General features: G+C 42.4%; 1 protein-coding gene across 1 annotated transcript in view; it reads left to right on the top strand.

Annotated features, from left to right (window-relative positions):
* Positions 1–1362: 1362 nt before the first annotated feature.
* LOC146055808 (uncharacterized) overlaps positions 1363–20915 on the top strand; it is a gene marked incomplete at its 3' end in the record, with an annotated part of 36879 nt that continues 17326 nt past the window's right edge. Inside the window, exons 1-5 of the mRNA XM_083168319.1 lie at positions 1363–1638; positions 9356–9870; positions 11146–11235; positions 17002–17132; positions 20160–20268. Of these exons, the coding sequence (XP_083024445.1) occupies positions 1363–1638; positions 9356–9870; positions 11146–11235; positions 17002–17132; positions 20160–20268 (1121 nt within the window). The remainder of the gene's footprint in view (positions 1639–9355; positions 9871–11145; positions 11236–17001; positions 17133–20159; positions 20269–20915) is intronic.

Here is a 20915-nt window from a genome sequence, read left to right as displayed (position 1 = left end):
TAGTTTAATATTTTGTTATAGCTAGGCACAGGCAGACAATTGCCATTATCTGCCTGTGCCGTGGGATGTCCCTGATGGGTCACCCGCACTGGGGACCTGCCGCAACTGCATGCGGTTCACTTCCGGGTCCGCGGCACATGCCACATGCAGAGCAGGGGAACAGAGTGGAAGCGCTTAGAGGCGCTAATGTGGCGCTGGTCAGTCAGTGTGCAGACCGGCTGAAGAAACCTCATTTGACTCCCACGTGGCTTCTGAATCAGGAAGTGCATGTTGCCCACGAGGTTTCTCCGCGGACGTCTCCGGGCCTGTTTAGCCGCAGCAGACAGCTCCAGCGCTTCACCTCACCGCTCTCAAACACTAAGTGCTCTTTCATTGCAGGTGGAGGTTTTTACGACTAGTGAGTCGGTGGGTGGGTTAATCTGGGGATTGGGCACTCCTCTCCTCTGCTTAACTTCTATTTAACCTTGTAAGTGTGGTGTGCAGCATGGCTGGTAAAGGCATCTAAAAAGCAATTATTTAGCAAAAAATGTGGGTAGTCTTTTACTCCCCATATAAAGGGAGCGCTATGATAGTGTACCTCGTGCGCACCCCAGCACCTGCCTCTGCAGAAGGGGATAACTTGTTTTCTGTTATGTCAGCTCTGGCTGCTGAATTAACTCGATCACGCAGGGACAGAGAATTGTTCGCAGCTCAGCTCACTTCACTTAATACAGTAAAACCTCCTTGGGCCAGGGCTCTGGTTACCTCTGTGGATTCTTTAGCTCAGGCTGTTAACCCTCCTTCCCATGGGTTCCTCCTTCCAAAAAAGAGGACCATGCCTCTTTTATTACATTCTGATGAATCAGCAGGAGAGGAACCTGAACAGGAGGAAGGGGAGTTTGTTCAAGAAGAACAAACGCATGCCCAGGACCCAGAGGGGATCCCTCAGGAGATTCTTAGGGGATAGAGGCCCTCATAAAAGCTGTACGGGTTACCCTAAACATGGTTGACACAGAGGCTCCGGTGCAAGTTTCTCTGTTTAGCAGAGAGAAGAAAACTTCTGCCAATTTCCCTGTTTCGGAAGAACTAGAATCTCCATTACTAAAAACCTGGAAAACTCCAGACAAAAAATTCCAACTTTCAAAACGGCTAAAACAGTATTATCCCTTTCCTCCAGATTCCCGTACTAAATGGGAAACTCCTCCCACAGCGGACATTTCTGTGTCCCGCTTATCAAAAAAGTCTACACTCCCATGACCGGGGGCTGTGGCTTTAAAAGATTCTTCAGATCTTAGGTTGGAAACCTCACTGAAAAACCTCTACGTTTCCGCAGGCATTCTTTTACACCCTACCCTTTTGGCATCCTTGGTTAACAACAAGGCGATGGCAGCGGAGAAGCTCATTGCAGCTATTCAGGAAAACCAGTCTAGATCAGAAATGCTTGTTTTAGCCGAACATATACGGGAATCTGCAGCCTATTTAGGTGAGGTCTCACTAGAGGCTTCTGAATTAGAAGCAGATGTTTTTGCCGCTATTACTGCTAGACCCTGTGGCTTAGGTCATGGCAGGCGGAAACCTAGATTAAAAAGGCAGTCAAGTCCTTCCCCATACTCAAAGGACTCTCTCTTTGGTCAGGAGCTCGATAAGCTCATTGCACAGGCAACTGGGTGTAAATCCCCATTTTTTTACCCTCAGCTCCAGCTCCTCGTCCTCCTTCTCGTCGTTCTCCTCTCCTCCTTCTCGTCGTTCTCCTCTCCTCCTTCTCGTCGTTCTCCTCTCCTCCTTCTCGTCGTTCTCCTCTCCTCCTTCTCGTCGTTCTCCTCTCCTCCTTCTCGTCGTTCTCCTCTCCTCCTTCTCGTCGTTCTCCTCTCCTCCTTCTCGTCGTTCTCCTCTCCTCCTTCTCGTCGTTCTCCTCTCCTCCTTCTCGTCGTTCTCCTCTCCTCCTTCTCGTCGTTCTCCTCTCCTCCTTCTCGTCGTTCTCCTCTCCTCCTTCTCGTCGTTCTCCTCTCCTCCTTCTCGTCGTTCTCCTCTCCTCCTTCTCGTCGTTCTCCTCTCCTCCTTCTCCTCGTTCTCCTCTCCTCCTTCTCCTCGTTCTCCTCTCCTCCTTCTCCTCGTTCTCCTCTCTCCTCTCCTCCTTCTCCTCGTTCTCCTCTCCTCCTTCTCCTCGTTCTCCTCGTTCTCCTCTCCTCCTTCTCCTCTTCTCCTCGTTCTCCTCTCCTCCTTCTCCTCTCGTCGTTCTCCTCTCGTCGTTCTCCTCTCGTCGTTCTCCTCGTTCTCCTTCTCGTCGTTCTCCTCCTTCTCCTTCTCGTCGTTCTCCTCTCCTCCTTCTCGTCGTTCTCCTCCTTCTCCTTCTCGTCGTTCTTCTCCTTCTCCTCCTCTCCTTCTCCTTCTCTCCTCCTTCCAAAGTGTACCTTTACAGGGCCGTCCTTTTGGTCATTTCGTGGCTCCTCTAAGTTTAGAGGATCGTCCACAGGATCCTTTGCCTCCTCAAGCGGTAGAAGTAAACGTACTCCTACCGCCTCCCTGTCTTCCACAGCTGCAGCCCGCCGCACAGATACCAAACCTACCAACAAACCTGTGGCATGACGTGCTCCCATCCTACCTGGGTGACCACCAGAGTAGGCGCTCATCTTTTGGAATTTCAAAAACAATGGTTATTGACTTGCAACAATACCTGGATTCGGAGTATTCTCAACCGAGGTTACAGTCTGGAATACCGGTTTTTTACAACAACTCTTCCAGCAAATCCAGGCAACCAACTTATTTTCCTTGCAGCAATAGACAAATTTTCTCTACCATGCAGCAGGAGACACTGGAGTTACATAGGGTTTAGAGCTGGGAATGCTGGGAGCTAGGCACTACTAATTTGTTTCAGGGCAGGCTGGCTCCTCCCCTCTAAGACCCATCAGACCCCCAGTTAGAAAATTGTGCCACGGGAGCTGGTCACAGTTTTAAACTGCTCCTGCAGATTAGTTCTACAATAGTTCTACAGAAATAGGAACCCTTCCCTGCTTCATCAAAAGCGTGGGTCCAGGTATCCTGCGCCCTTGGTTTAACCAAGCAGTCAGTCAGAGCCTCATTAAAAGGCATCTGCCAGACTTGGGTGTTCCTGCGGCCGCCTAACAGAAGGGACCGTCATACACAGAGCAGCCTCGGGTGAGTAATCTCACCATTCACTGCACCACGCGAACACGCACTACCTCTATACAGGCGCGTGTGACTGAAAAGCCTGAGCCGCATTCTCCCTGTTCCCGGCGGTGCACGCTGTCAGTGCTTGTCGGAGGCAGGGGACGGGTGCGCAGCTCAAAGCATCGGAGCTCAGCGTGCTGGATGGAGCGCGGGAAGCTGCCATTTTGGGTGAGGGTGCAGGCTGATAAGGTAAGCCTGTGGGCTACATTTATGAGGCGGGCATGGCACGGCCACATAGCACATAGATTATCACTGTAATTTGTGCAGCACACACTGACTATGAGTTGCTACAGCCTGCTAATGACTGCTTTTCCCTATTACAGGTGTTCAGCAGCGTTGGGCTATAGAGTACAGTAGTGTGGGGTGATTTCAACTGTCCTTGGGGACAAAGCAGTGCAAATAGGCTTTTGTTTTTTTTTTGCCTCTAGGACCCAGAGGCCCCAGGTTACACTGTAGTGTAGTGTGTGTGTGTGTGTGTGTGTGTGTGTGTGTGTGTGTGTGTGTGTGTGTGTGTGTGTGCTACTGTTAATATCTGCAGCAGGGCCGGGCCTGTGCTGGAACCATGACTAGCAGATCCAATACAAAGGCTTCACAGAAGCTGTATTCTTGTACTATGTGTAATGCAAGATTTACCCAGATATATATATATATATATATATATATATATATATATATTATATATATATATATATATATATATATATAATATATATATATATATATATATATATATATATATATATATATATGCCTAGAGGAGGCCAAACTGCTAAATCCACCTATGCCACTGATGTCTGGCATCTATTCTTAATTAATCTATACTTTTTTAAATGTGTATGGTTAATTATTTAATCTTTTAGGTTCTAATTACTTTGTTATTTAAATGTGTTATTATAATTAGCATGCAAATAATGCTTGGAATGTTATCTGCTAGTACAAAACAAGATTTAGCATTATAAAAATAATCCCCAATGACAATTTGTCATACCAGATCATAACACATTTGTGTGCAGGCACATCCCAGTGTATAAAACCTATTGATTTCTTTTCTTCTTTTTGGTGGGGCTGTATAGCTATATTTAGTTATATCGGGAAGCTAAGCTCATATTGCGTCATGCTAATTTAAATGATTATAGTAGGTAGGAAAGAACTATTCTGACGCCCATTTCGCTGTCGCTTCATCAGCTGATATCTAGAGCAAGGGCTTCCTTTATCTTTTGTCATAATTTTGACATTTTGAATGTTTATTGTTTTGTCGTACATGTATGTAAATATGTCTTTGTCATGACAGTTGGCTCCACTTAAATTTATAAGCAAACTGGTACTTGTGTATTAGAGGGCGCCCACTAAGCTATTTGCTTAGTGGGCTATTCTGCGTAGTGAAATTGCATTGCATGCAATTTTTCTATGCGATGCGATGTGATTTTTCATTGTATTTTAAAAGCACCCATACACACCCTCACTATCCACATCACCCCGAAGTGTGGCGAGCACAGCGAGCCCACGGTTAAGCATCCTGCCGACCTTTTCATACCCCCACTATCCACGTCGGCGTGGAGTTGATTTTATAAAGTGTGGCGAGTGGACGCCATGGACAATGGAGCAAAGATGAAACTTGCTCCTACTGTACATGTAAAGTAATCTTCATCCCATCGCTGCGCTCGCCACACTATACAAATCAACTCCACGCCGACGTGGATAAGTGGGGGTATGAAAAGGTCGGGAGGATGCGTAACCGCTTCCCCTCGCGGGGCTCGCTGCGCTCTCCATGCTTCGGGGTGACGTGGATAGTGGGGGGTGTGCATGGGTGCTCTTAAAATGAAGTACCATCATATCTCATGGCATGGGTGTGCTTGCTTATACAATGAAAAATCGCATCACATTGCACAGAAAAAATGCATGCAATGCGATTTTCCTACGGTGCCATACGTATGGAAATTGGGCGCCCTGCAAATACACAAGTACCAGCAAAATAAAAAATTTATATTTAAAAAAATCAATAATTCAAAAGTTATGCCTCAAAGAAAGCGAGTTCTTTCTTTCCTTCCCACTATATACTTTCACACTCTAGGGAGCACCTCCACTCAAAAAACCGATACAGTAGTATCTATTTTTCATATTGTGGATATCAATATACCTAGACTAATTCGGTATGAAATTTCGACAGGGTCAAAATCTCGACAGGGTCAAAATCTCGACAGGGACAAAATCCCGACATTTAAAATACAGACATGGTCAAAATACAGACATGGTCAAAATACAGACACATAGAATGTGCAGGTGAAACGTTTCACTGTTTTTTCTTTGTTGTTTTTTATTTTTTGTTTTTTTTTGTTGTTTTTTTACCCGAATGTCGACACAGTTGACATGGACACAGTTGGAGGTGAACCGCAGCCCCTTCGGGCATGGTGCCTCGCTGCGCTCGGCACACTATTTTATCCTCCCACCACGCCCTAGTGAAATACCGCCTGTCGGGTCAAAAAACAGTGAAAAAACCCATGTCGACCCAAAGTAATGTTGACAGTTTCACCTGTACATTGTATATGTCGATTTTAAATGTCGGGATTTTTGTCCTTGTCGGGAATTTTGTCCCAATCGGTATTATGACTGCATCCCACCTAGACAGCTATTTTAATTTGACATTCAGTGTATCTTGTGCATAGGCAAAAATTCCCCTCCCCCAAACAAATAATTTAAATGATTATCAATTCATATGAAAAGGCAGAAAGTGACTGCATTAGTATGGTAATGACCAGTGTGATCAACATAAGATCTCATCACTGTCTCTAAATTCTGTACTATATAATCTATTTTGTTTGGGGCTTTAATATACATGCATCTAATTCAGAATTTATAGAATGTATCGTTTTTCAAACATTTCCTAAAATGGGAAACGGTCATCTGTCAGACCAGACTTAGGTTGACAGTGATTAGGTTGACCCCGGAAGGTCGACTGTCCTCAAGGTCGACATGGCTCTAGGTCGACATGAGTTTTTCACTGTTTTTTTGAGCCGACATGTGCCGACAGGCGGTATTTCATGCCCTACCATCCACTAGGGCGGGGTGGGAGAATAAAATAGTGTGCCTAGCGCAGCGAGGCACCGTGCCCGAAGCATCGCAAGCGATGCGGTTCAACTCCAACTGTGTCCATGTCAACTGTGTCAACATTCGGGTAAAAAAAAACTGTGAAAAAATCACGTCGACCTTGGCCCACGTCGACCTTCCGGGGTCGACCTAATGACTGTAGACCTAAGTCTGGTCTGACAGATGTACCGATTCCCCTAAAGCACATTTAAAGGACTCCTTTCTTTCCTCACAGTGCACCTGATTTTCACATTCTTGTTTACAATCTAGTAAACTGTAGGAACTATGTTTGTGTGACATTAAATGGCAGCAGTGTTTTTTATTTATTTATTTATCTTTTCCATTCTGTGCATTCGCATTCTTACTTGGGTTATAGCTATACTAGAGGTTCCGTAACATGGTCTTCAAGGCTCCATAACAGTCTAAGTTTTAAGTATATCCATGTTTGTACCTCAATTCATTTGGTTTAACCATCTGTACTTAGCCGTGTATATCCTTAAAACTTGGGCTTTTACGGTGCCTTGAGGACCACGTTTGTCAACCTGCTTTCAGACAAATTCAGGGATCTCTTCTCCATGTTCATCCTTCTTTACTTTTCTGCTGCCTTCGATACTGAGGATCGTCCTATCCTCCTTCTCTCCCTCCAGACCATTATACCCCTTTCCCACTGCAGCTCTTAAATGGTAAATTTAATGTCCTGTACTGGCATGGATCACCTCATACTCTAACCGCTCCTTCTCATTGGGCAGTATTCAATGCTCTCGATTCAGCTGTTTTTTTTTCCGGCGATCGGGCTGCTTTCACTCCCTGCAGTGAATCTTTTTCACTGAAAATCTGATTCACCCTATTCAATGTTCACTGTTCGCCGAAAGCGAACTGAATGCCGGCCAGTTCTCCATTTCCTGTTCGCTGCAATTCACTGGTGTATTTCAATGGGGTTTTCACTGTGATTTTCCGAGAGTGTATTCAATGCTAGGATGAAGAACTGCTTTCAGCAAGATTTCCACCATGATTCACCGTTTTGCATTTGACATCTTCTTTTTAAGGTGAACTGGAATGTGATCTTTTAAAATAAAAGGTTTTATATAATTTTACACATGACATCAGCAGGGGGAGCCGCTCATTACATATTCACTGCACATTGGTCCCACTCATTACATATGCATGAGTGGGACCAGCGCAGCGGCTCCCTCCACCGCGTCCCCTGCCAGCTCTCTCGGGGGGCAGCTTGTGCTGACTGTGGCAGCTTGGGCTCCCTGTGGCATTCGCCGGGGGGTTAAAAATCGCCATCAGGGGCAGCATGCCCCTGTGGTGTTGAATAGGGTGATAGGGAGTACTGGCAGCAAATGCTCCAGCCCTCCGGAACGCGGCGAATGTGCAGCGAATCTTAAACAGAATTTGCTGCTCATAGCGATTAATCTCATTGAATACTGCCCATTGTCTGGCTAACCCCTTCCTTCTTCCCTGTTTGTGTCCCACAGGGTTTTGTCCTAGTTCCCCTTTTCTTCTGTACAGGTAACTATACCTTTCCTCTTCTCCTCCCTCCTCTCTATCTTTGGTATCCAGCTACCTCTCCACCATTTCCTTCTGGATGTCTGAGTGCTCCCTGAAGCTCAATATTGGCAAAACCAAACTCCTTCTGTTTCTGCCATCTCCAATAGTTATATCATTATTGACAACACCACCATCTCCCATGTCCAACTCCACGTTCAGCCACACAACATCGCACACACCAAGTCCATCACTCTCCCAGAGTGCGACTAAACTTATCATCTACTCGCTATTCATCTCATGGATCTACTATTGCTACATTTTCCTCACTGGCTTCCCTCCAATTTGTTCTTACTGTAACTTAGCAGCTAGACTTGTATTCCTTTCCTGTGCTATACTTCTGCCATACCCCTGCAACAAAATCTGCACTGGCTCCCAATACTCAACAGAATCTTCTTAATACAATGCCCTCTTGAACTCCAATGCTTCCTACAACTCCAACCACATTTCCCTTCATACTCCCTAGTGCCCTTTCTTGTCAACCAATGATCATTATTAGACTCTCCCTGACTTTTAAATGCTTCAATCAGATGCTAAAAACCCACCTGTTCATCAAAGCGCACCCTTCCACATAACTTAGTCTGAAGACTACGCTACCTCGCCTCATGACCTGGCCCTCCCTGTCTCGCTTACTTTCTGCCATCAGGCCACCTTTCCTTTGCCTCTTGTTTCATTTTACCCCTCCTACTGTATTGTAAGCTTCTTGGAGTAGGACCCTATTCCCTCCTGTTCTCATAGCCCTCTTCTGTCACACTTTAAATACAGCTCTCCTACTCTGAGACCATCTATACCTGCATCTCATATCAATCATAATCTGTCATCTCTTCCAATGGCAGCCTGCCTCTACTAGTATGCAGACAACTGCTTTGCTTCCCTACATCTCATCTTTATTGTGTACTGAGAATTGTGGTGCTAATTGTTTCATGTGCTCAATTTTAATTATTTAAGCTCATGTCAAGTGTGTACAATGCTGTGAAGTGCTGTGAAGCACTGGTGCACTTTCTGAAATGTAATATTATGGATAATATTGGATAATTTACTTGGCAAAGCTTTAATAGAATTTTCAATACTTTTGTCTAAACTGAGGACACGTAATTTTAGTTTATAGATGGCAAAATATTATCTTCTAGAACATTTTTTTTTTATTTTAGCGATGCTAATACAGTATATTTGCATTGCACACTTAAAGAATAACTCAACCTAAAAAAAACAATTTTTTTTTTGGAGTTTAAGAAATTGAACCATAATACTGAATTATGACCCTCCTGATAGTGCAGGTTTTACCTGATGTAGAACAGTCCAGCAATGACTTTATGGTTGCTTGCCTGTTTCAAACAGTGATTTTTGTCAAACCACCCCTTTATGCAAACTTCCCACTAACAACGTGGTGTAAAATAGTGTTTCCTAGCTGCTATATGCATCTGGGGCCTACTGACATATTAGGGACATATGAAAACATGTCATTTAAAATCACGATTATTGCGTAACTTACTGCACCTCATACACAGCATGTATTTTGAAAGTTTTTTTTCTTTCTTCCCTGTCATTTTAGATTTTAACATTTGAGACCAAGAATCCTACAGAGTTAGCAGAACGCTTGCGGGCAGTGTGTGGGAATCAGAGCAATGCTTATGCACGTTTACTTGAGTACCGCCTCAACGCCTTGCGTGGATTATGGAATGCACAGCGCCAGTTGGCTATGGAAGAACAGCACGAGAGGGATGGCTCAGATGAGGAAACCCTGGCATTGCTGAAGCGACAAGGCCTTTTACAGCAGCCAGAACAAGCTCCGTTTACATCCCGAATGGGACTTTTGCTGGTATTTCCCCTCATTCAATCTCAGAGTAAAACAGACCCCTCTCTTTGTAATATAACTGCTGAGGTACTGTTGAATTGCCTTCGGGACTGTCAGCCTTTGAGCCTAACTAAAGAACCAGCTGACTGCTTAAATGGAATTGAGTCTCTGCTTTGCTCCTGGTTGGAAGACACGTCTAGTTTGGGCCAGCATGTACCTTTCAAGCAGAAGGAAAACTCTGCTGCTGCTTTGGTTGCTCTGGCCTGTGCTAGGTAAGTGTTCTGTACTGATTTATCTCTCTGATGTGTCTAGCAGCAGGTAAAAATTATGTAACACACACACAGCTGTCTCGAAGATTCCCTTTATGAAAATGCCATATAAATCATGGTACATTCGTTTTGTACCACTTAGGGGGGGTATTCAATCTCCCGCCACTATTCCCGACAGGGAAAATAGTTGCGGAGCACTATTCAATGCTGTCTTTCCTGAGAACATTAAACAGGGATATCGGCAAAACGAACCCAACTTTAGAAACAGTCGGGCCTGTTCTGCTGAGAATGGCCTTGGATTGTCGAGCTCCTGGCTGCAGCTCAATGATCCACGGCCGTATCTCGCGGCCACGCCCCCTTTTTGGCATTCGACAGGCGGGGCATTGAATCCGCCTGCCGATTCTTTGTCGAGCCAGCCTGACAGTCATGACCCGGGATTGAATATCCCCCATAGTCTACAATGACAACTTTTTTTTTTTGTCTTTAGCATTTACATTTGTTCCTTTTTGCACATGAGATAGATAAAGAATTATGTATTCACTACAGTACTATTACTTCAGCTTTCACACCTTGTAGGCATATTTAAATGCCTATCCCAAGCATGTTTAAATTGCTTTCTAATTTATAGCTGTTCCACTTATCCACTACCTTTTCTCTAAAGTATTTTTTCCCTAAATCTCCCCCGAACTTACCTCCCAATTTCAGTGCATGTCCTTGTGTTCTAATACGTCTCTACATTTGAAGAACGTATACCTCCTGGACCTTGTTAAAAGCCTTAATATATTTGAAAGTGTCTATCATGTACCCCTTTCCCCTCCCTGTCCCAAACTATACATGTTAAGAGCTTACAGTCTTCATCTACTGACTATTGACCTAGCACCGCAAGTCCCTAACAGACCATATTAAGGTTTTCTTGCTATGGGTTTGGTATAAACAGTACCTGTGTTTTGGCCATACAATTTGTCTTTTTACTTTCAAACGTCTCTTTATTTTTATATTTCAGTACAGATTTCTTAGTATAAATGTTGGTGTAGACATATAACGTAAGAGGTATGTTAAAACGTTGTTAGCTGATGTGTATCGGGTCCAGTTATAGGATAGTTGTAGTGTTATTTGTATTTTTGCATGTGTATATATAATTTTATTTTCCTCTGGTAAACCGAAATCAAATTTTATTTTATGTTTTATAAATTTCTATTTAAATTTGTAGATTTTATCATGTTTTCGGATTTCCTGCTTTCACCATTTTGAATACTATAGCTTTGTTTTATGTTTTAGGGGATCATTGAAGACCTTCATTCATACTGTACATTTGCTACAAAAACAGACTGATTTAGGATCACTGCCTGTAGCAGACGTATTGTATAGGTAAGTGCAACCCATCTGTATGCTGCCATTGGCAATGTGATTGATTTTATGTCTATGGATAGTAAATAAAATATTTATATACAAGCGTCACAAGGGTGTCCTGAGATATAAAAAAACAAACAAAAACAATTTTGAGTGCATTGATTAAACGTCTGATATTGACTTGCCTGTTTGTGTCACACTGTCTAAGCTTTGCTGGTTAAGTGCATTCTGAAAGCACGTCGGTGAGCACTCCTTGCAATGTTCTAACCTTCTTGAAAGAACTGAAATTGTTAACAAATCATCACCGTTGTAGTCATAATGTTGTCTGTGCTCATGTTTCCCAGAAATGTCTGACAAACTTCCAAATTTCTCCATCTTTGTGTGATAAATGCATCCAGTATATATATTTTTTTAATAACCAAAATGAAGCTTGTTTCTCATTGGAAACTAATTATTTTAGGGACGGTATAATGCTCTACTTAGCAGATAATGTAGTCTTCCTCTAAAGCGGTGTACACACTGGAGCGATGTGTTCCCAGCCCATTTGTCGGCCAGAGTGGTTAATGAAGGATGGAACGATCAAGGTTCCACCCTTCATTAGCATACATGTTCTCTTAAGCGATATCATCAGGTTTGATGTGCAGCACATTAAACCTGACAATGGGGATTATTCTGGTTCATTCGCAAAGGCACAATTTAGATTTGGGTGTTATTTTGTTTATGTGCAGAGTAAATACTAGCTGCTTTATTTTTACACTGCAATACAGATAGTTTGAAGTACAAAACCCCCCAAATCTAACTCTTTCTGCACATGTAACATCAGCCCCACCTGCAGTGCATATGATTTTGTCCATTAGAGAGTGATTGTGCCTTTGCGAGTGAACAGAATAACCCCCAATGTCACCAGGGGCCGCGGGTACCCACATATTGGGCAGTGTGTACCAAACTGATTTTCCAGTTTAGTTCACTTTACAGATTTACATAGTGAAATAATTTTACGTACCGTGCCTAGTTTAATGGTGTTCACATTTAATAATTTGCATGTTCAAATCTATAGTTGTTACTGCCACATTAAATTGATACATATGGAGATGAAACCTATTGATATCTAAAAAAAATTCTGACCTTTTAATTTTGACATTTTTGCTTTTGACCGGTGTGGTCACTAGGTGAAAAGGGTTTGGAGGTTATGAAGAAGTCTTGTTAAGCGCAATAGAGTTCCACAGAGTGTGTGCTCCCAGATTAAGGGTTGTTCAGACTTGAAAGCTGTTGTGGGCATTTGCAAGCCGATTGATTATTGAAGGACTTTGCATGCATCTGGACCACAGCGCGCTTGCGCAATGTGGAGTAGCGACAAAAAAACCAGCGCTGAGTCTTTTCACAATCACCTCAGAGTTTGACAGGAAGTTGCAATTTGTGAGTGGTAACTGTCCGTTTCCTGGGAGTATTAGGAAAAACGTAGGTATGCCCAGGCATTTTCAGGGAGAGTGTGTGTGGCATCGGATCCAGCCTTGATCAGCCTATCTCTGTCACAGACTTGAGGAAGGGTCAGAGTAACGAAAACACTTGCACAGTCTTGGAAAATTGATGGTGAGTGAGTTGCCAATTGATTTACAACTTAGTGATCCATCAGCAAGTAATTCTCAGACTTGCTCGGGCAGGAATTCTCTGTCTGGGAGGCGGCTATCAGGTTGCAGACCTCTGCAATTTTGCACAGCAGCAATCAGGTCTGAATCAGGCCCTAAATCTTGTAATTAGGAATGGCATCAAATAATGAGTAAGGATTAAAGGCTTACATTGTTTAATATTGGTACAAATGTTCTATTTGGATCTCTGAGTTAGTGTACATTTTATATTGGCTTCTGTAAAGTACAGATAATGCATGTAGGGAAGCTTATAGAGCTGCTTTCTGCTGTAGGATGGTAGTCTGGTTTGGAAGGACATTAAGAAGGAACCCAAAGAGGTCGTAGATGTGTAGCTAGAGGTCTGTCTGTCTGTCTGTCTGTCTGTCTAGGGGTAGGATACATTAGGGAGCAAGTGAACAAGTCCGTGTGTTGGTTAGCCGGCTGGGTCAGAGCATATCCAATATGGTAGTTCTTGTGGGGTGATATTTATTTGTTAACAGTTTCTTATATAGCGCATACATATTACGCAGCGCTGTACAGAGAATATTTGAACATTCATCAGTCCCTGCCCCACTCTCTATATTCCCTACCACATGTACATGCGCACACACACACACACACACACACACACCCAGAGATCTTCTAGGGTTAATTTGTTGGGAGCCAATTAGCCTACCAGTATATTTTTGGAGTGTGGAAGGAAACCCACGGTGATTGAATATCCCCCTATGGGTCCTGATCTTCTCGGCATGGGGTCGTGACTACGTGTTGCTGACAGTCAGGCTGATGACTTTTCTAATGTAAGGCAGTGATTCAAGGAAAACTGTTGAATTGTCTGTTCTTTTAGACTCCTTTCATCATTTTGTGCCTCCACAATGCTGCCACCTGTCTGCTGACTACACATGTGATGTGATGACCTTCTGGAGTAATTATTTTGGTACTTATTTCCTAGCACAGCGCCCGTCGCAGGTGATCGCATACCTTAACTTAAGGTATGCGATGGACGCAACCAACGCGATTTCGGGGCTATTTTTAGCCTTTTCCCCGACAATTAAAAATTTGCGTCCATCGCATGGCGTTAAGGCATGCGATGCGACCGATGCGATGGACGTGATTTTACATAGGGAACAATGTTAAATGGGCCCGAATTTTTTTTTTTTTTTTATTGTATAGCCACCCTTATGGGTATTTGACATGACAAATGCCCCCCCCCCCCCCCCCCATTGTTAACGCCACCCCACGATAAACGCCAACTCGAAGCGTGGCGAGCGGCGTTGGTACGCGTCCTCCGACCTTTTTATACCCCCGCTATCTACGTCGGCGTGGAGTTGATTTGACTTATGATTAGTTGCTGCCCATAAATAGATAAATAAATAGATAAATAGATAAAATACTGTTTTCAGATACTTGGTGGCCAAATGTGGTTGACCATATTTCGCCAAAAAATATTGTTTGTATTTATTTTTGTTTAAGTGTACCACATGCCTAGTATAATAGTCATGCATCTGTAATTGGATGAGAATGGCCTGTGGGAAACAGATTGTGTGTGGGCAAGGTAGTATCACAGTGTTACATATTTGTATGTGTTACACATAAACTGATATTTTCTGACTTTGAAAATCAAACCATTGACAAGTTTGTTTTGATAATATAAGGGAATGCATAAAGCAGCACCATGATATTTACCTTTTATGTATCTTGGATTAAATTCTGTACAAAAACTTTATTTCATTTTATCTTTGCAAGTTGGCGTGACTGTGACCAATACTGTCCAATCTAGAGACTCACCTAGATGACAAAGTTGGATAAGATCTGACCCAGTGGCCTTATAAAATCAAACATCATTGATACCTTACAATATGGTCAAAACTGACCACATTCACAGCCTTATGGAATTCCTTCTCCAGATGGTTTCTATCATCTTGGCCATTTTCCTAATTTCGCTGCAATACTGTAGGGTATCTGTTTGGCCAGTATTGGTTTTCATTTATTGAAAGCATTTACATGACCTTGTATACTATCGTCGGGATGTAATACATTCCGAGTTCACCAAAGTTGCAGGATGTTGGACAAAACGGGACCTATTTATTTTCTTTAAAGAGACAGTCCTTTACAAGTCAAAACCATGCCTTGTATATGGTGGCAGCGTTAACGAAAAAATCTGCGTTCAACTAGCATCTCTGCGCTACTTGTCTGTTACATCCCACTGCATAGATTCTTGTGAATTTCACTGAAATGTCGAAATTACCCTGGTTAGCACAAAACACCACATCATATTGTAACTGAATGTGCAGATCTGGATTTACCCGGATCTCAAAATGGGATCTTATTGGCTATCAGCTTTTGCATGTTTTGACTCCAAAACATGTGACAGCCAAATAGCCAATAAGAGCCCATTTTGAGATCCGGGTAAATTTAGGATCTGCACATCCCTAATTGTAACCAGTGGTAGAGCTCGAGAATTTGCAATCTTTTTTAGGTTTGCTAATGTAAACTAAAAAGAACAGGAAACCCTGCCCTTTTAATACAATACAGAAAGCCAAGTTAAAAGTAGTATTTGCAGGTTTTTACTCTATTATAGAAGTAATGTAAAAAATGAAAGGTTCATTTAATTTAGGATTTGTGGTTGGTTATATGCAAATAATTCCTTCTATGCTCTTTGCCAACTACAGAATACAATCTTAACCTTTGATTGCAAACGTTGCTGTAAAAGAGGTGTGCAGATAGTCGCCAAAAATTCCAGCATCGCTCACAGTGACTGTTCTTTTTTTGGGTGCAATATTTAACTAATCTTTGAATAATTGACTTGGCTGTTTTTGCATTTCTTTTTACTAAACGAACAGTCGCTGTTAGTGGTTCTGGCATTTTTAGAGGATATTTTGTGGATCTCTCCAAGCAACGTTGGGGTTAAACAAGGGTTAAACAACCATTTTTTCCCACAGATTTTGCTATGTTACCAGTATGCCTACAGTGCTTTTAAGATCTTTTAAATACAGATGGAGCTTGACCCATCTTTGCAGGGGAAGGCGGAAGATTCGCCATCCCCCACCAGCCGCCGTAATGGGACGCGCACGCACAAGATGCTCGCGCGTCCCCTTACAATGGGGCCCCCCCCGGTCCCCGCCGTCTTGACGAGGGTCGCCCCGGGTCCCCGCCGCCTTTCCGCACCCCCCCCCCCCCCCCAACCCTGTCTGTCTCCCTGAAGCGGAGACAGACAGGGTTCCCGTCCCCCCGCCGACGGGAAACTGGGACGCACGTGCATGTGAGACGCACGCGCGTCCCAGTCTCTATCGCCGGTGCTCGCCAGTGCAAGGGATCTGGCGAGCGCCGGCCAAAGATGGGACACTAATCTGTACTAATGGTTATGTGTTAATAGCCAATATTGGTTTTGTCAATGCCATATGCTAGCTGACGTGGAATGAATACCTTCAATTTGAAAAAAAAAATGTATAGCCCACTTTACATTATGGGCCTGATTTTGGTTCTCTTTCAAAAGCAAATTCTCTCTATAATGAACAAAACCATGTGCACTGCAGGTGGGGCAGATGTAACGTGCAGAGAGAGTTAGATTTGGGTGGGGTTTTTGCTCATTAGAGAGAGAATTTGCTTTTGCAAGTGAACCAGAAACAGGCCCGATCGTAAAGAATCTTTCAGGATTTTTAGGCTGCGGAGGTATTAAATGCATCTATTGAGTATAGTGGCACTGCTGTCATTATCACAGTGAATAACGTAACAGCCTTCTGCATGCTGGTACTGTCTCGCTTGTAATGGGAACAGGCTGTACCAAACATCTAGGAGAACACAGGCCCTTTTGAAGCATCTAGCTATATTGCACTCTTTGATATAACTATTGTAAATCCCTCTGGCCTGGAACAAGAATTGCTTACTTTATTCATTATTATATTTTTTATTATGAAGAATGAAAGAGAATGCTAATACATTCCCACAATAAAGCAATTATTCAAAATGGGTACTTGCGAAGCAAGTAAAGGCCGTTGCACAGTATGTGACCTCTCCTGTTCATGAATTATGAATGTTGAGCTGTTTGGTGCGGCTCAGCTTCATCTGACTGCTATTTGATTTATTGATCTCTAAGCTTGTAGAGCACACTGTAGATGTTATTTCAGTCTTGTTAGGAATATTTCTGCTTTTTCTTCAGGCTGCTGCTTCTAGAAGGAGGGCCAGGATCCCCCTCTTGTTTACTGGGAAGCAAGCACATTGTATCCTGGGGTTTTGAAGATATGCTTCCAGCTCCTGATGGGTCCAGTGGTTCAAATAATGAGAATAAAGGTAAAAAGCTTTGGCAAACAAGTAGAGTACTTGCCCTATCACCTGTTCTTGATCCTAGTTTTATTCATTATGATGAAAGTTTTTTCGCCCCAAAAATACATTAAATTCATGTAGGTAATACACCCATATCCTGTTATGCTATAAAGCCACACAATTGTAGTAAAGGTAATTTAAAAAGTGTCAAAATATGTTTTTTTTTATATATATATATATATATATATATATATATATATATATATATATATATATATATATATATATATATATATATATATATATATATATATATATATATATATATGGACAACCTATATTCCACCTAAAATGTGCAGCTGTAACGTTGATGGAGAACAATTTTGTATTGCATATTCATATAGTAAATGTAATTTCATAAGTTCCTGTGATGACTCTAGCTAATAGAATTATTCTAGCTAATGTCAATTTATCAATGTTAGGAGTGTGGCAGATACAGTATATAATTTTGTTGACTTTATGGGATGGGTGTGTACAAATAGCTGGTAATGGAAAGATTTAGGGGCTGGTATTTTATTATTCCTGAAATTTTATTATCTGTGAATTTTTTTATTTTGGGGTATCCATTATGCCCCTATTTTTGTGGATGAAAATGTTTGCCTTTTCCCACAATAATACCTAGATCTGCAGGATACCTAGCTGCGGACCTATGTATCTCACCACTCTTTTCACAGAATAAAAGGCCACTTATCTTGCATTGGCTTTGCCTGCCTCAGCGCCAGCATTGGGACTAGTTAGATAGCTCCATCAGAGCTGGTAGTTATCATTCAATAAATTACTGTGGATAATAGGGTTCTGCCATGTGGAGAGTAGGTATATAATGTGTATTAGGTAGTAGCAAAGTGAGGGACTACTAGAAAGCTACATCCCAGGGACTCCCTTAAACCTAAGGTAGGTACTTAATGGAAATATGGAGTAACTGTGAAGCAACTGGAGATATCCACTGACAAGCTAATACAATTATACCAAAGTGGTGATTAATTGAGTCTCTGCTTGGAAGTGTAAACCCCCCACCCCCCTCTAGGCAGCCCCAAATGCCAATCAGGAGCTTTTTACTATTAGCACATAACCCAGGCTGCCTACCTGGGACAAAAGTCCTGGGAAAAACCCTGGTCAATAGTATGGGCACTCATCGTGGAATCGGTACCTTGGTTGGGAGAGACCCGTGTACTTTGACTGAGCTGTGACAAAATTCCAGGATGCTTAATATATCTGAAGGAGGCTTAAGGACCTAAATCATCAGTGATCTGAACGGGGCAAATTCAGCCCTGCCTGGATGGTTGGGGGTCTGCGCATGTGTCCACGTGTATTTGCACATGTGTAGTCCCCAGGAGCAAACTGTTTTGGTGAGTTTCACACTCTCCGAGCTGTTCACTTCAGAGAAGCAGACATCAGCCCAGACCATGGGAACACCAAGCGTTTTATGGGCATTTCCATGGAAACACAGGCGGGCCGATGCCTGCCTCCTCTTCAGCGGGCAAGGGAAGGACTTATATGCTCTAAGGCCGAAGAAATCATTCAAATGATTTCTCATGCTACCAGCCACATGTGAGTGGATTTGTTAGCGAATACATCCCCTCTCATGGTACCGAGGGGATTCGGCAGGGAGGGGGGGTGGCATTTGGTGTTTGGCAGGCTGGAGTCTCAGAGCTTGGCAAGCAGTGATTTTCGCTGCTTACAGAGCCAACAAGAATCAGGCTCTGATTATGTATTCCTCGGATTTAGTGCAGGTTGTGTGGCGTTGCATGTTATTGTGTTTTGGGGTTTGTTTTGTTTTCGTCTTTTTTTTTTTTTTTTTACATTTCTTTAGGTTGTGATGTGTTAACACTTTTTTTTTTATAAATAGCTCACTAGCTGCTGCGTAGTACAGTATATATCACTCTGTTTCATTTTATTGTTTTGTTATCAGAATAAAAGTAAAATGTTTGGGATTTCAAGATGTGGCTGCCCATAGTTCTTATCTCTTATCTACCTATCTTTTGGTGGATGATAGATCTGCACGGACTTGTTACATAGTCAAAACAATCAACAGGGAATTTGGCAGAGGGGAGTTACTAGCCAGCAGTTGAATTCTCCCCTTGCGGTGTGTACAGACGTGTAGATTCATAAGCAGGCTACTAATGTTACTTTCTGATTTCTTTAAAATTTTGTTAACACATATACAGATAAGAAAAAAAATATATAGGTGATATGAGGCTTTTTTAGATCTAATAATTAAAACATAGTATATGTAGTTATAAGACTTTGAGCATTATAACATTTCTCTCCTAGGGCATTGGTTCACAAACTTTATTAAATCATGGCACCCTGTTTCAGCATTTTGTTCTCTGGAAAAAAATATAAAATTAGTGGCCAGTTACATGGTGTTGTGCTTCTGATTGTCCACATGGTTTATTGCCATCCATTAAAAATGCTTTTGCTTATCCGTTTGACCATAAATAATTGTAATTGTTTCAGTCCACCAACCCGAGGCAATCCCCCCCTTCAAGAGCTTTGCGAACCACTGTCCTAAGGGTATACTTACCAAAGTGTGGGTTTCTAGAACTGGAAATGAACCAATCAGATTCTAGCTATTATCTTCTAGAAGACGCTAGATAGATAAGTAAAACTTATTGGTTGCTATAGGCAACCACTCCACTTTTGTAAATTTTGCACTTTAGTAAATGGGATGCAGTTAGTATCCCGGCGGTCAAAATCCTGATGCCGGAATCCCGACCACCGAAATCCCGACAATTTCTCCCTCTATGGGTGTTCACGACACCCATAGAGGGAGAATAAATTTGTGTGCCGAGCACAGCTCCCCCACTTGTCGGGATTCCGGCGTCGGGATTTTGACCGCCGGGATTTAGTACCAATCCCTTAGTAAATATACCAAGTGTCTGTAGGTATGGGAACCTACAGTCCCTTCAGAAACCTAAGAGTAATGTTTGTGATGTACTGGTTTATACCTTGTATTTTTCTCTTGCTGACTGAGCTCACTTTTTTACATTTTAGACGTGGACTTGGGTCGCTGCTTGGCATCAGATGGGCTTTACCTCTATACAACTAACTCAGTGGGCAGAGGCTTGAGCAAATTGGGCTCTGGACTGCACGGCACTTTACGGTGAGTCTTCATTTTTACTACAATGGCAAAAAGAATATGCTGTTCTGAAATCAGTACTTTGTGTGACTACTTGCTGAGCTTAAGTTGTTAATCTTTCTAAAAGACCAAAAAGCCTATTGAAAAGCATTACACATTGGATGTTGGGTAAATACTATACTACTGCTATATGCACAAAGCCTAGCTAGACTAGAGATGTGGAGTTCTGATTTAGTCGGTTCTTGTCACCAAAATTAGCGCAAGTTCGGATTTTGAAGATTGCCAATCTGATGTCATAGGTTTTGGATAGCCAATCTCTGAACTAGACACCATTCCCACTGAATTAATGATTAAGTATTGTTTCAAGGTTACAGACCTTAAAGTGAAAATAAATCTACGTTTTCCTCTGAATGCCTTGTAGTAGAGAAATGGGCAGCAGTCATTTATGTTTACATACAAGTTGTAAAGAAATTACTTTTGTAGATTTAAAGGTCATGCCCTAAATGACTAATGTTCCCCATGTGCTATCTGGCACATTAAATATGGTTTATTTCCATCAAATTATTGCTCAAATGTTTCTTTTTTCCTCTGAAAGTTAACAAGTGTATATGTGCAAAACAACAAAAGTAGACCAATGAAGTGATTAGGCTGTGCCTTGCAGTACTTGCCTG

This window comes from Crinia signifera, unplaced genomic scaffold (assembly GCF_055691185.1).
Source record: "Crinia signifera unplaced genomic scaffold, ASM5569118v1 HAP2_SCAFFOLD_611, whole genome shotgun sequence".
Classification (NCBI taxonomy): domain Eukaryota; kingdom Metazoa; phylum Chordata; class Amphibia; order Anura; family Myobatrachidae; genus Crinia; species Crinia signifera.
This window is presented reverse-complemented; position numbering and strand designations above follow the sequence as displayed.